At 33.5% G+C, this 13731-nt stretch overlaps 1 protein-coding gene across 1 annotated transcript in view; it reads right to left on the bottom strand.

The window, feature by feature from the left end:
* Positions 1-13731, bottom strand: part of LOC130452972 (zinc finger protein 1) — a 614038-nt gene that overhangs the window by 268835 nt on the left and 331472 nt on the right. The window contains exon 2 of the mRNA XM_056792525.1: positions 62-343. Within this exon, the coding sequence (XP_056648503.1) occupies positions 62-343 (282 nt within the window). The remainder of the gene's footprint in view (positions 1-61; positions 344-13731) is intronic.

Genomic DNA, 13731 nt, shown 5'->3' with positions numbered 1-13731 from the left:
TCATCTGAATTCTTCGTCTTCACTATATTAAATTGTTAGTTTTAATGCTATATATAATTACCTGTTCCATTTGAAGCTTCATCACGATCATTCAACACCACTTGCAGTTTTCCTTCGTCATCACTATCTTCCACAGTATTATCATTTGAGTAAATCAAGTCAACTTGATTATTTTCTATATAATTTATTTTATTATTGATAATACCGTTAACAATTGAATTAGACAAATCAATCAGTGGTAGATTTTTTTCACTTAAATGTTTGGAATTTGCACGTATTTCATTATGGTTATCATCGGCTGATGGTGTTGTTACCATAGCGGGCGGATCATCGGACATATCAACTGAAAAAGAAAAAAATTACTTCATAGTGAGCGGAGATAAATATGAGATTATTTCAATAAAAAATCGTTTGGTATATATTGACAAAAAATACAAAAAAAGTTATGTACACAATTTTTTTATCGGCACAATTTATGTACTTTCTCTTGTATTTCTTTATGTACTTCATTGTGTATTTCTTACAAGTCAATGAAATGTTCCTCCTACTTTGCGCTCAGATCAGTATCCAAAGAACTGAACTTAACTCAACTTAACAGTCTATTACGCCCTTATTGAGTCGCATCTCTGATAAACTCTTTCCTTCTGGGGTACGTGTGGTGCGACTCAATTTGAGCGAATCTTCAAGCTACAAAAGAGAACTGTTAGATATTTACTCGGACTAAACGGTAGGGACATCTTTAAAAGATTATAAATTCTGACTCTTCTTTCTTAATTAATCTTTGAATCCGTTTGCTTAATTCGTAAGCACGCTTCTCCAATTGGTCTATCCACTTAACACGGAGCACGACTTTTACCCACCTACTCCACGTTCAGAATTAGTTAAGGGCTCAATATTTTACAACGCAAAAAAATGCACAATCACTTGCCAATTGAAATCAAATCGATATTATCTTTTCCCACATTTTGATTTCTTTCTGTACATTGAAATTTCATTGTATTTGTATCTTTATTTAGTTATTTTTATGGTTTGTTTTTTAGTTTTTACAAGCTTTTGTCTACAAATTGTAATTTGCAGCTCGATTAATCAACCTATACATGGAAAATTGTATTATGTGATTAGAGCGACACGTGTTTAAAAATAAAAAAAATAACGACAAGTCTTGTTTACAGAACAGGGTGGTGCCTTGATGGAAATAAAAAAAAATCACCATAGTTTAAGAACCATCTAAGAATGATAATGTAGAAAAATGTATTAAAATGACTTGAAAATATAAAATTCGACAGCATCAGTTAATTATAATGCTAACTAATGATAATCCTCACATTTTATATTTCTATGTATGTTACTGATCTGCGGTGAACTATGTATAAAAAATTAGAATCGAAACTTAGCCATTACAGTGATTCATACATGGTGTGTTTAAAATAAATTTCCAGAAAACCATTTTTTTCTCCAATAATCTTGGTCAAATATATAATTTAGAAATTCTATCGGTTTTTTTCCAGATTCCACAATGTTGTGACAAGTTTTCCAGTCCCTAGCACGAAACCAATCTTTTTCGGTAGTTTAACACCGAGGCCCGATCGCTTTTCACCTTTACTCCCGCTATCAATTTTCTAACACTCTATTACGCCTACGTTCAAGGGGTAATCGTCTACGAGAATCGACGAGGATAAAAGAGCTTCGTTTTTACTCCATAAACATACATGCTCTCGACGCAAGCTTCGAATTTCTTCACCGTATAAAACTTTTCTTATTTTAATAATAACGACGTTTATCAAAAAAGTGTACATATTATAATATCAATAAACCATGAATGAATAATTTTGAAAATTTCGTCGAGAAATAATTTTATTTCCACGAAAAATTTCTAGTAAACTAATTTTTTCAAGGTACCAAGCATGAGTACTTGGTTCCTAACCTAACCTAACCAAGTATGACTACTTGGTTCCTAGCCTAACCTAACCAAGTATGAGTACTTGGTTCCTAGCCTAACCTAACCAAGTATGAGTAAATGGTTCGTTAGTGCAAAAGGTTTTCATGTCTGAATACCACGAGACAATCTCTCACCATTATAAAGACTTAATTGGATTACCGGGACCATAAGAGCATGCGTTACAACTACACTAGAAGTGATTATAAATCATCTACCCTTCCATATATTATTGGAAAACTTCCCATAAAATTTTAAGAGAAAGAGTCATCAGCTAACACATCTCGAAGAAAGTAATTCATCATCATCAATCCTTTGGATTATGCCCATCGTTTGGACCGCTTTAAGATCCTTTTATGAGGTGGTATATTTCTCGTTTTCTATTTTTGTTTTCTTTATAGTTTATTGTTTGTCTTTCGTTATTATTTTCCATTCCTTTCGGTTCCAGCATTTTGACCTCCAGTCCTCTATTTCGTTTCTCCAAGTCTTCATCGACGTGCATCTCCTCCTTGGCCCATTGCGTTATTCTTTTGATCATTTCAGTTGATTTTCTTCTCTTTATATACTCAGCCCAGTTGAGTCTCTGTGCTTTTATGTTTCTCACTATATTTTTCATCTCCAACTCTTTCTATATCTTTTCGTTTTTCTGCTCTCCTTTCTACCTCCTGTGTTGTGTTTGGACCTCTTTTAGCTCTCAATATCCTTCTCTTCGTTCTACCAAGTTCTTCTTCTTCCCTATTGTTGATGACTGTTGTTTCCATCGCATACATGATTACTGGTCTTAATAGGGCTTTGCTCATTTTTATTTTGTTTTGTTTGGTTATGTTTTTGTTTCTTCCATAGGCTTGATAGCCTTTTTGCTCCATCTTCTTGTTTTCCCTCTATTTTCATATATTTTCTACATTCATTTCCAGTTCGTAATTATTTTGCTTCTTCTTCTAATCTATTGATCGTCTTTATTAATTCCCTCTGTTCATTTGCTTTGATAGTTTCATCTTCTGCGTATTCTACTATCTGTGTTACGTCTGTTATGATGTTGTTTGACACCTTCATTTGCGTGTGTCTGTTCTAACGTTGTGCCCTGGAATCTTATTTCAATTTCACTTTTATTGAGTATTATTTCTATTAATTTTCTTATTTGTTTTTGGGATTCCTTGTCTTTATAGTTCTTCTGTTGTTTTCTCTCTTTTTATTGAATCGAAAGACCTCCTGAAGTCGATAAAAACTATATGTATTTCTTTGTTATATTCCACTGTCTTTTCTATTACTTGATCTAGAGTGTGGATTGCGTCGATAGTTGATCTTTCTTGTCTGAAGCCGTTTTCCTTTAGCTGTTTCTTTGTGATTAAATAAGTAATTGAATCTACTAAATTATAACGGAATTTTCATGAAACAATCTACTTAGAAAAAAGATAACAGTTTATGTGATACAATGTTAACAATACATAAAAACTTTAGAAAAACCTAGGATAAGAAACCTTCTATTGTTTGAAAATTCCTACAGGCCTCATTTCCAGAAATATCGAATTCATATTCTAGAATAGTCCTCCTAAAAGATCAATGAATAAAGAAAAAAATCTAGAATAACAAGAAGAAAGGGATTTCTGAGATATAGTGTGAACAATGTTGAAAAACTTTCGAAAAAACTTTCTATTTTATAAAAATTCTTACAGAGTACATTTTCGGAAATATCGAGCTCAAATTCTAGAATTGTTTTCCTAAAAGATAAATGAATGAAAAAAAAAATCAAGAATATAGAGAAGCAAAGATTTTTGAGATATAGTGCGATTAAGATAAAAAACTTTCCAATAAAACCTTCTATTGTAAAAAAATTCTTCCAGACCACATTATCAAAAATATAGAGTTCATATTATTGAATAGTATTTCTAAAGGATCAATAAATAATTAATACAATCAAGAATATCGAGAAGAAAGGAATTTCTGAGATATGGTGTGAACAAGATTCAAAAAACATCCATTCTTTAAAAAATCCTACAGACCACATTTTCGGAAATATCAAGCTTATAATGTGAAAAAATATTCTCGCTGTATTTCAATTGGCTTGTCTTCCTCTCAATCCGTATTCAACTGGGCCATGAGATTCATCACTGGTTTCTGGTTTCACCAGAAAAAAAAAATATGGAAAATCAAAGCATTCCGGAAAGAATCTTCCTAAAAATGATCTCAGAGATTAATAAAACGTCGGGACACGTACCTTGCTAGCCCGGGTAGTACTTTTAAAATGATAAACCAAATTTTTGATAGAATTATACATCGTACTTTATAATCTCACTTAGTATTATCTCTACAGTTAATAAATATTCTAGTAAATATTGATTTAAACTTTAAACGCAGTGAATGTATTCAATTATTGTTAAATAAGCATTAGAAATATTTCCAAAATGAGTGATATTCCATTTAAAAAATATATTAAGTTATGACAGTATCCCCTAATATTTATTTTAACTCGACGGGGTAGAAAATTTGCGAGTATCAACATTTTTATTATGCGTCACCGCTGAACTGATCCTATACGAATCTGAGAATATCTTATAGAGTAAACGTTCTCGAAATTTGGTGCTAGCAATAACAATAATTCACATTCCGGCTTTCCTGCGGGATAGAAGACCATTCGATATTATGTTTATATAAGAAACGAAAATGTGAAAACGGCCGCTTGTCACGCTTATATGATATGCATAAATCAGACTATCCAGACCATCAAAAGGATTTGATGACGTGTTTGTAGGTAACGAACGGTTATTTGACATTGATGTTATGCTACTTTCGTAAATTAAATAAATAAAATTGATATGTTGATGGAAAAATGTTAAATTCCAGCATATATGATCATTGTTGAGTTATAAATCAAGTAAAAGATCTCTCTACGAGATTAGAGTGGAGTAAAGCGAGAAGAACCTTTATACTAGTGGTCCCCCAGACGTTTTTGAACATTTTTTGTTCTTTTTGTTATGTGAACATCATAATCGTCATTTTCATATAGCTCCTGGTGAAGCAACAGTCGTTGATTAATTATCTGTGGTAAAACGATGAGGTCATTTTCTGTGTTTATTTTGTTGACGAGCGCTCCCCATTTCCTTCTGTTTTTGGCTATTTCTGCAGCTTCTTTCAAGTTTATTCGCTGCAGTTATTTCATGATAGTTCTTCTTCATCTTCTTCGTATTCTTTTGCCTCCAGTATTTGTTCCATAATGTATGATCTATTCACCTTCATTTCTGCTTGGTGTTCGTTGATCGTTATTTTTGTTTTTTCTTCTCCCATTATCTTCCTAAACTTCTCATTACTCACCTTGTTTGGCCAAAAAAATTTGCAGATAATCCTTAGCGCAAGTTTGATTTTCCTGTTATACGAATGGTGCCTAAAACCCTCACATTTGAACAACAAGAAACTCGCAGAAATATTTGTATTGACGCTTTTAATGCAACTGAAAATGACTTAAACTTATTAGAAAAGGTAATAACGTGTGACTATTAAATTTGCATTAAAAGAAACAAGACTTTTGAAGGTGTGAAAGAAAAAGCGATGCGGGTTCTGAAGAAGCTGATAGTAAAAGACTTCCCGCACTGCTTCAAACCATAGAAGATTCCCATGGAGCGATGCAGTAATAGAGGAGTGTTATATGTTAGAAGTGATAATATATATAATATCAAAGCAATAGGCATACCTCTTATTTTCATATTTCGGCCCCATATAAGAGAATTGATTTTACATTGGTCTGAAACATTCTTAGATTTGTTAGATATTTGTTGAATATTCTATACAAAGCGTTATGTGCTATTTTTCTTTCAATATCATTTTCAGTACCTCCTTGTGTACTTATTACGGTGAAGACACGCGAAAACCTGCATATCAAACATGGGAATAATGAAAGAAAAATTACATCGTAGCCAGCCTGTATTTCGATCTACCAGAAGTGAGTTATTGTATGTAAAACGGCAAAACACAAAAGGAAATTGTGATTATTGAATTTTTTTATAAACCCAAATTAAATGAATTTGAATACCCTGATGGAATTTTAGATACTGTTGGTGATACTGTTTACAAAAAGTTTCAAAATTCTACTGTTCGACGTGCGTTTCAAGATTCAAACTCAGAACTCAACATGAACAGTTGAGAAATTTCAATAAAATTATTATGATGTATTAATACCAAAATGGTTTGTTTTATTTGTCTTTCTCATGAATGTATGGCGCTTTCAGTATTGGTTTTGTCGTGTTTTTTACTGTTTTCAATGTCATTTCTATTTATTTTTAATCCATTACTCGATATACGAAAATGGTCGCAGAAATATCTGGTCCAACAAGAAAAAAACAAGAATTTGGGAAAATTTTTTTTTATTTTTCAACGTGATATCTCCTTTTAGCTTCTTGTACTTTTCCCAGCGATATTCAATAAGTTTTTTAAAAAGAATTGTCAAGTTCCTCAAAATAGCCATTAACTGCATACATCACCACTACATTGCTGGAAAATCTTCGACCACCGAGTCATTTTTTCAAGTCTGATAATAGAAAATAATCCAGGGAGGCTAAATCTCGCCAATAGGTTGCATGAGGTACCAATTCAAACATACCAAACATTAATTTTGGTCATTGCAATATCAGATATGTTAGGCGGTGCATTGCCGGCCATTTTTCCTTGATTTCTTCGCTCAAACGTTGCAAGTTCGCATAATGTTCGCAGTTGATGGTTTTTCCTTTTTCAAGACAGTCAATGAAAATTATCTCACGCGTATACCAAAAAAATCCGATGCTCCGATGTTTTGATTGTTCTTTTGATTCGAGTATGAAGGGATGCTCCATCCATAGTTTTAAAACGTCCCGAACATTCGGTTTTATCATCCAGTACCGCTTTGTGGATGTTCTTCAACATTTCTGGAGAATCTAGTTCAGGTTTTATATTGGTTGGCCTACGCTCCTCAAATAAAAATAACGATAACCAGAACAGTGGTATTTTCCAAGCAACTGACGCCATCTTTATGTCATGCCAGGTACTTCTGGGACAGATCACATCCGTATCTTACGTCTATTTTGATTTACTGGGAAAATTGCTCTTCGTGCTTTATCCTGGCTGTGCAGTTGTTGTATTATTCTAATAACCTTATCTAATAGTTGGTACGCTTTTAAAATTTTCCACATTACCCCTGTCTTCATTACGCTATAGTGAAAAATATAACACGAAATAGAAGGAGGCGGTGATTAGAATAATAAAAAACAACTATGGAATGCAGTATGCCATTTTGAATTCAATAAAATCTAGATAAAAATGTTTCACTTAACACCAGAAACAAAAGAACAGTTATTTTGAGTGCGCGTGGGAAAATTTTCATTGACTATCTTGAAAAAGGAAAAACTATCAACGACGATTATTATGCCAGCTTATTACAACGTTATTCGCCAGATTTAGCCCCCTCGGATGATTTTTTGGCTCCGACGTAGAAGATTTTCCATCAATGAAGAGGTGATGTAAGAAGTTGATAATTATTTTGAGAATCTCGACGATTGTTATCATAAAAATGTTATCGAACTCATTGAACATCGCCTAGAAAAGTGTATGGAGCTATAAAGAAATTACTTTGGAAAATGGATATATTTTTTTTCAAAATTTTTGTATTTTCTTTGTTGGGCCAGGTATTTCTGGCACGATCCGTGTATAATTGTTTTTCGTTAAAGTGAGATATAATTAATTAATTTCTTTTTTGCCGACAACACATATTAGGAAACGTACCATTGGATTCGTTGTACTCTACACCGGGGGCAAAAGGCGGCCCGCGGGCCGGGCGCGGCCCTTCTTCTTACTTTATCAGGGCCCGCTGAGTTTTTTTTTGTAAATCTCTAATGTTTATTTATTGCAATTATGATAATACATTGAAAAAGTAGATTTTATGTAAATTTTATGTCCAATCTGTAGCATTGGATGTGGTCAACGCCTCGTTTAAAGGCTCTTCTTTTTAATTAACTAAAGACTAGTGTGAAAATCCGGAAAAGTGGCAAACAAAATTATAAAGGAAGCTGCTGTTGTTGTAAAGTCGGACTGGAGGACATCAATGCCGCGTATGACGGGGAAACAACGTCATAAAAGCAATCATCCAGCAGAAAGACCTTCAGGATACTAGAAGAGGTCTTTCAATTATCATCTCCTTTGAAGTACGTTTTGCTGAAGAAAACACGCCATCGTCGCATTATCTAAGTTACACCCGGCGCAGACAATTTATTATTATCTATCATTAATTGTCAAATTTTTTCATCATGATGCTTTCAAATGACGCTTCTTCTTTGCGCTTAGAATTATTTGCTCCCTTTTCGCCCTACTCTATCAAAAACTATGTTTGTTTGTTTTTTAAAGCTCTGCTATTCGTATGATACTGATTTTTAGAAATAAATATTCTATCATACCTACTATAAATAAATAATTAATCTGTTATGTTCACTTCATATGTGCATTCCACCACTATCCTATAATTCTCTCATTAAGAATCTACCTATGATTTCTAGCTTCACCATATCCCTAGATTCTATCCACGCTCCTCCACTGATCTATGTTTGAACATCTTACTTCAAAGAAGGATAGAGAAATTCTCCACAGATTATTAAAACATAGGAAATGTAATGAGAAGTGGAACTGTTTTAAAATTGAAAATATCTCCACGGGGATAAAACAACTAGACAATCAAAGGTCTTATACATTTTTGAATACATTGATTATAGTTGGTCTGAAAAGACTTCTACTCATAGCACAATATATTAACAACTAGTAGTAATTAGAAGTCGTTTCTTCAACAAATACTTCTCAAGTAATATTGATTGCAAAATTAAAACTATTTAATAGAGCTTTTATTGATTATTAATTAGTTTTTATCTCGTAATACATATTTTTTCCAGTTTCATCAATCACTGTAAGAAATCGATGTTCATGACTGAGTTATCATCACTACGTGCCACAAAAAAGTTTTTTTCCATCTGACTTCCCGCGGAAAAGGGGCGCTAATCTACTTATTGACTCCAATCTCCACATATCATATTAATACGGGCCGACACGATGACAAGCAACGTGCTACCAATATGTTGAACAAGTGCAAAAGCACGTCACTCATGATAGATGTCTGATCAACACAGATAATTGCATTAATATCTGAACACTTATTAAATTAAAAGCAAGACAAACGACGAAAATTTTCATTTACGAAAAATGTCGATTCAGTTTCCGTATGACTGGGTATATAAAGTATCTTCCAATAAAAACTATACTTTGTAAATGAGGCGTCTAGAATCAAAGTCCATCTCACCAAATTTTTGGAAAATTAGAAGTAACTGTCACAAACAGGCCAATCATGATAAATTATTAATTTTTTTACCAAAAAATCAACTCACGAGATCCCCAAAATAGTTTCGTACATATTTAGATTGAAATCAATATTTGGACTTGTCGGATATTGATACTAAGTTTGGGATTTGGCGGGATTGTAAACAAAACTGAAGCAAATCATTAGTAAAAATTCTTGACTTTCTTGTTGTTTCTCCACCCTTGTCCAAAGTGCTTTGTTAGCAGTTTCGCAACATCCTTTATTTTTGCAGCTTTGAGGCTAACCCCTTTGTTGATAACTGATAACTGAGTTAATGTGAGATACATAAAACTTTGGTTTTACGACAAATTTTGCTTGACAAGCTTCAGTTCTATAAAAGACCCAAAATTTTATTTTTCTTCTTGTTCTAGCATTATCCTTTTTGATGGATTGAACTCGAAAGGCCACAAATTCTGATTTTTTATCACTTTTTCATATCAAGACTTCCAGTCTTTAACCGTGTCAGTGACTCCTATATGATGAACGGTTCCAAGTTTCCCCAGAAGTCTTCTGGTTTAAGAATAGTGTCCTACTTTTTCAAATCTTTCTCAATCAATCCAAACACCCTCTGGAAAATAAAACATAAATGTTAACCATTTCGCAGCGGATCATGGGTAATCACGTAACGAAACTAGGCGTTCCTATTGGACTATTTGGATTTGGCGGATTTTGAAACTGAAAATTGCGTTACTGCTTTAAGACTTGTCGGATATTGCAACTAAACCTCAACTCTGACCTCAAAATACACTACGATTTGACGGAATTTTCTAAAAAAAATACTGTACAGTTGTACTGAAATGTTGTACTGAATTCAACATGGAAAAATCTGTAAGAAACAATATCAAACTCAACTATAAAAAAATATGGTCTTGATATGGTTTTCCAATCTAGGCACCTCAATTATTCAATTTTGATCTTTAGATGTCTAAGGATAATGTAGAGAGGTATTAAATTCTCTTTTATTCAGTATCTCTTCTCCGTTTCTTTCTCTAGATCAACTATTGTCTGATTACTTTTTATATGATTTCGCAATTGGTTTCCAGTAATTTTATATCTAAATACTTATATCCTGATTTAGTTTACCAACAGTCTCTGAAGATGATATTTCTACGCTTTCGAGAAATATGTATTTTCATTCTTTTTTCGGGCTTTTAAATTTAATTCCTGTATAGCTGCAAATATGCCGTAACCAAAGAAAATTTGAGCATTATTAGGAAAAAATTTATAAAAACAACCAAAATGTGATTTTTTCTATACAACATTTGCTGTAGATCCGCCATACTCGAAGTGTGAACCTTATGGTTCTGCGAAACCCCTGTAGGGGTTCCGCAAGAATTTAGAACTCAGTTGCCACCCAGCACAGTAAAGTAATTTCATTCTAACTTGAAACAGTGCATTTTAAGAGGAGAGTTTAACATCACGCCGCTCTTCAATAAAACTTTATGGCAAACCTATTGCAAGTTCTTTACTTACACCGATCCCTGTACAAAATACGAGAGTCAGAAGATTAAAAAAATATATCTCTACAGTAGCCCAAATATTTATTCAGGACGGCACGCGCCTAGATAAAAAGAATAGACTTAATACTTAAGTTTAAGGTGATTTATTTATGCTTTATGTCTCACTGATGAGATCCGCAAGCGGCTTTAGCCTTTGTCTTGATGAAAACCGACCGCCGATATCTACTTGTGAGCGCGCAGTCACTTTGATATAAGCCGCCGCTGAGATTAGACGCTATAGTTGTAACCAAGCGACTTTCGGCTATATAACTTCAAAACAAGTCGAGATTGATTTCACCGCATTTTCTGTGTTTCTATTTTTATTTCGGCTTTTTATTTATCAAAGGCGCCGACTCGAGTATTTTTAAGAATGTTCGAGATCGAGGCTAGGACTATAAAAGCGACGACCGCGCTTCGACACTCGAGTCAGTCGACGATTAGCGTTCGGAGTGATAAGTACCTATTTGCTAGAAACGAAGTTTTTTTGTTCTACTGCTGTATTCTGATTGTATCAGTTTTGTACATATCTTCTTTGGACTAAACTCTTCTACTCAGTAATGATCGTGCGTTAATTTGACCCCACCACCCTGACAAGTAATTATTAATAAAGAAGAATGGAACGTTGGCTTAAAGGCGTTAAACGTGTTGCAACAACATCTTCTAACGAAGCCGAATGTTCAAAAGCAGTAAGCGCGGAGTGTACAGCAATTATCGATGATAATGATGCAACGACGTCAAGTTCCACGGTTTCAAAGGCGAATAAAAGGAAGTACGATGAATCATATATCAGTTTCGGATTTGTTGATTCCAACGGCTCACCTCTCTGCATGTTATGTAGTAAACTGCTTCCTAATAGTTCCATGGCACCTGCCAAGTTGCGCCGACATTTAGAAACTGTACACCCCGAGTCTAAAGACAAGAATAGAGAATTTTTTGTACGTAAAAAAGAACAATTATTGGAAAGTCAAAAAACTATGATGCAAGTAACCCAAACTATCAATAAAATTAGTAATGGATGAAGCGGTAAAAATTATTAATTTTATCAAATCACGACCACTACAATCCCGATTGTTCTCATTATTGTGTGAAGATTATGGTAGCAAACATAAAACACTGCTGCTCCATACAGAAGTACGATGGCTGTCTCGGGGTAAAACTTTAACAAGGCTATTTGAACTTAAAGCCGTGTTACAAATGTTTCTTTCAGATACTTCTTTTAATTTGAAAGACTGTTTGTATGATAAAACTTGGTTGTTCCGACTGTCTTTCATGGCGTATATCTTTCAAAAACTGAACGAATTAAATTTATCATTGCAAGGTAAACAGACAACAGTGTTCCAGGCCTGTAGAAAATAACTGCCTTTAAAAGAAAATTAGATTTTTGGATTATTTGCGTTAGTAAGAGAGAAATAGAAAGCTTTAAGTTACTCAGTGAGTTTGTTAGCGATAATGACTAAGAAATGTTTCAAGATGATGTATTTGAAGAATTGGTCCAATATCTCACTTCGATGCGCGCATCTTTTGAGAAGTATTTTCCCGAAGAACAGAATACAAAATTGAAACTGAATTCATGGATTCATAATCCTGTTTTACCCACCTTGCAAAAGCCCGAAAGTATGTCAAATGAGATATATGATTCTCATTTAGAAATGTCATCAGACACAAGTATGGAGTCATTGTTCAAAACGACATCTCTCAACGATTATTGGTGCAGAATCCGTGATGAATACCCAATGCTTGCCAAAATGGCTCTGAATATTTTTCTTCCATTTCCAACAACATATTTGTGCGAAACAGGAAAATAAAAAAGTTTCATACCTCCCATTAGTTATTTTTTTTTCTTTTTTAATATCTTCTATTTCTATTATTATACTTGTTATGTAAGTAAATAATAAGTATATGTTACATTCTACGTTTATTATGCTTATTAATAAAGAATATACTTTTAGAGACTATTGTTTTATTGTAGGGTTCCGTCAAGTATTTCGCTTTCCAAAAGGGTTCCGTCACTAAAAAGTTTGAGAGCCGCCGCTATAGATTAACACAAAAATTTGTTTAATCACGATAATGTCAATACCCAACAGATACCGGTACATTCTTCTCACCTATGACTATAAGTAAACTAAATAGCGAGGTCTTGATGTTCTCTTCGCTTCGTAACCATCGACTTATGAGTCGAAAGTTATGGACTAGTCCAAACCATTTTAAATGCCAACGCAATGCAAGAGAGAAAACATAAGAAGGATGGAGCTAAAGAGGGCAAAATAAAAGAAATTCGTATTTGGAGCCTAGAGTTTAATTCGTTTGTCTATGGTTAATTAAGAAACTCCATCTGTAAGTGCCTAAAATGCTATTTGTTAGTGTTTTACTACCTGCTACTGATGCTATTTTGGATCAGTGATGATTATAGCGACATTTCGAGTGATTATTTGATTCTTGAGCTCAAGTTCTTTGTTTAAGGATGGTTCAATCATGTTATACCATATAATGTACGTTTATTAGAAAGAAAGCTACAGAATTGAAAGAAAAAAAATACCTTGACTTTAGGACTGAATGTCTAGGGGCTATAAGGGGAGATTATTTTAAACCCATCGACTAGATTTGTGAAAAATACATACATATAAGTTCTGATTTCGCAAATTTGAAGGCCTATAACTCAGAAACGAAGAGTCGTATGAGAAAATTTCACATCATCTAACCACATCCGAATTTTTCGCATCAAGTTCTGGAATATCCCGTATATTTATTTTAACCACCCTCGTAGCTCTTGTACTTTACGTAAAACTAATTGTTACGTAAGCTCTAATTGTTTCAGGATAATTCATAGTAACTAATTATTAAATTAAACGTCTATGATGACATCATGCAATAAAACGTGCAATTCAATGCAAGACGCAATATTCCTTGATCAGAAGCATGCACAGATTAAGTTCAGA

This window comes from Diorhabda sublineata, chromosome 2, assembly GCF_026230105.1.
Source record: "Diorhabda sublineata isolate icDioSubl1.1 chromosome 2, icDioSubl1.1, whole genome shotgun sequence".
Lineage (NCBI taxonomy): Eukaryota > Metazoa > Arthropoda > Insecta > Coleoptera > Chrysomelidae > Diorhabda > Diorhabda sublineata.
Note: the sequence above shows the minus strand (reverse complement) of the source record. Positions and strands in the feature narration are given on the sequence as shown.